At 44.8% G+C, this 2,811-nt stretch overlaps 1 protein-coding gene across 1 annotated transcript; it reads left to right on the top strand.

Annotated features, from left to right (window-relative positions):
- The first annotated feature begins 1,268 nt into the window (after positions 1-1,268).
- On the top strand, positions 1,269-2,359 carry LOC147435794 (uncharacterized). Its single transcript, XM_086488733.1, has 2 exons — positions 1,269-1,878; positions 1,967-2,359. Exons 1-2 carry the CDS (start codon positions 1,680-1,682, stop codon positions 1,972-1,974), a joined length of 207 nt encoding a protein of 68 aa, XP_086344859.1. The 5' UTR covers positions 1,269-1,679; the 3' UTR covers positions 1,975-2,359.
- The last annotated feature ends 452 nt before the right edge of the window (positions 2,360-2,811 follow it).

The raw sequence follows: 2,811 nt of genomic DNA, 5'->3' as shown, positions 1-2,811 counted from the left end.
ATACAAGATGCTAAAACTAGAATTTGGGTATGTTACGTAGGCTTTGGAGATAAATTTCTTCATTATTTTTAGACATAATTGCCCTTTTTCCGAGGTAATTTGTGACAAATTACATGCTAAGCACTCAAAAACGGATCTTAATTGTAAAAAAGGAATAAAGATTAGAAAACCTTGAATAGTCCAACCAAAATAGATGCAAGGGTATTTTGGTAACTTTTGAAATTTGAGGGGTATTTTGGGAATTTCCACAAATTAGAGGGTTTTTTTTGGTAATTTTCCCTTTTTTTAACACAAGAAAAAAAAAGCTCTCCCGCAATAACATTGCCTCGTGTAGCCTCCGATCAACCTCCCCCCCCCCGCTCCTGCACACCTCAGTCCTCCACCTTTTTTGCACGCAGTATGCCCCAGGGGCTGACCGACACCAAGCACGCTGGGCAGAAAGAAGCCATGCGCGCATTTGTTTTGTCTGCCCATCTGGTTGGTTCTCATGGCCTTTTCTAGTGCACATTGGAGCCCTGGTGCCGCGCTTCCCATCCAAGATGTCATCTCTCTCTCTCTCTCTCTCTCTCTCTCTCTCTCTCTCTCTCTCTCTCTCTCTCTCTCTCCAGACAAAGGCAATTTCACGAGATAGCCCAGGACAATTTGGAAAAAGACTTTGTGCTTGGAACTGCTTTGTTTGACATGCCTGTCGCATATGGTGCAGTCGCGAAAGCACGACACATTCTTGGCGAGCTTCCTCCAGGATTGGGATGGGATGCGGTCTCTTGGTATGCACTTATTGTAGCAGGACGTGTGCCAAATGGGGTGTATATTCATGCGAGAGCCTATGAAATCACCTATGCATGCATCTTGAAGGCATGTGGCACAAGATGTTGATATGGACACAAAAAGATGTTATGCTGATATGGACACAAAAATCAATTATGATGTTTGTCAGAGTCTGTGGGATGTGCGCAATAAGAGCAGGGCCACAAAGATGTAGGCTATTTTTAGCAAATGCAAAGCAATCTCTCTCTATATCCTCGTGTAAGGATCACTTGAAACGATGTCTCAAGGTAATAGGATCGGTGGAAAACAAAGCACAAGCTCTCTCTCTCTCTCTAATTTTCTCTTCTAGGTTCTTGTTTTCTCTTACCTTCGGACTCACTTCAATTCAATACAAATCCGGCTAACGAAGCACTCTAGTTATGCTTTGCAAAGAAAAAGTGACCTTCCTATAATGGAGGAGAACCAAGCATGACCCTTCAACATTGAAGGAAAAGAATATCACAACCCTTCAACACTCAAGGTGGAAATGAGTATACGGGGTTTGCGCATTTCCTAGGGTTCGTGCATCTCCTGTTCTGAGGATGGGGGTGAGACGGGAAAAGGTCTCCGCCTTGGGGGTGCTCCCGGGGGAGGGAGCCCTGGCTGGGTAGCCCTTGCTCTTCAAGCTGGGATGCAGTGACCCTATCTTTTTGGAATATGGGCTCCATGGGGGCCTCCTGCATGTTTGTGGGGAACTGTTGCACTTTATTGGCACTTGGGCGCAGAGTCGGCTTCGGAGGAGTTCAAATCTCAGGGTGTGTGTGGCTCGGAGTGGGGAACAGGAACCTTCCACCACGTTTGGGGGCTACCGAGTTCGGACCAGGCCCTCTGTGCCTGTGTTGCAGGGGATCGTGCAAGGCAGGGGCTGTCACATGTTGAAGAAGGGCCTCTCGATCCTCTGCTTCTCACAGGCTGGCTCCGTTTGGTTCTTTTGTGCTGGGAAGGTCTCATATGGGGTTTGGATTCTGTTTGTACTCTCGCATGCGGCTGGTGCTGAAGACGGCTTGACGACAGGAGGTGGAGGTGTAGCAAACCTTTCTGGCCTGGTGGCATCGTCGCCTCCCCTCGGAGGTGCAAGGCTCAACTCGAAAGCCTGTTCAACAAAGTTTTTGGCGGTCTAGTGTTGGCTTGAAACCTGCTTGTCTCGGTGGTGTTTCAGGTGATTGAGTTTTTGTGGCTGAATTGATGGTTCTATACGGCTTTATTTGGTAGCTCTCCCTTGGCATGTAGGCTTCTGGTGGTAGCAGAGCTGGCATGGTGGCATCACGGGAGGCTCTGATTGGTGATGGGGTTGTTGGGCCCCGTTTGTACGGCTAGTACCTTCTGTCTTCACCCCTTTGTGTATGGGTTGCTTATATTCTGAGGGTGACTCCCTGTTCAGCCGATGTATGATGGATCATGGGATGTTGTATATGCTTGACAACATGGCTTGTGTTGAGCATGGAGGACTATGTAGTTTTTTGGTTTTGGTATTTGTGGGTTTTGCAAAAAGAAAAAAGAAAAAAGGAAATGAGTATACAGGGAAGGGGATGTTCCCTATGGTTTATAATAATCTATTAAAGGATGTTCACAATCTAGGGAGAATAGGACTAAGTAGCATGTAAACAATCTTTTTTTTTTTAACAGCAAAACTCACAATTGTGAGTGAATTATATAGAGCAGCCCAATAAATTATAATAAATTATATTGAGTATACGGGGAAGGGCATGTTCTCTATGGTTTATAATAATTTATTAAAGGATGCTCACAATTTAGGGAGAATAGGACTAAGTAGCATGTAAACAATCTTTTTTTTAATAGCAAAACTTACAATTGTTAGTGAATTATATTGAACAGCCCAAAAAATTACAAGGTTTTGTCATACTCATGCGAACAATCTTCAAGGGAGAAGTTTTTCCAAATGATGGCCTTGAAAGACATTCTTTGTCTCAAAGATAGCATGTGGAGGCTACCAATGATACATCTTGGTTTGGGAAACTGTTCCCAAATCTAGAGAGTTTGAAG

The sequence above is a fragment of the Adiantum capillus-veneris genome, chromosome 18 (genome assembly GCF_014529385.1).
Source record: "Adiantum capillus-veneris isolate H3 chromosome 18, ASM1452938v2, whole genome shotgun sequence".
NCBI lineage: Eukaryota > Viridiplantae > Streptophyta > Polypodiopsida > Polypodiales > Pteridaceae > Adiantum > Adiantum capillus-veneris.
This window is presented reverse-complemented; position numbering and strand designations above follow the sequence as displayed.

Bases quoted from the DNA above. Each gene is read 5' to 3' on its own strand.
- LOC147435794 (XM_086488733.1), top strand. From the start codon at position 1,680: ATGTTGAAGAAGGGCCTCTCGATCCTCTGCTTCTCACAGGCTGGCTCC.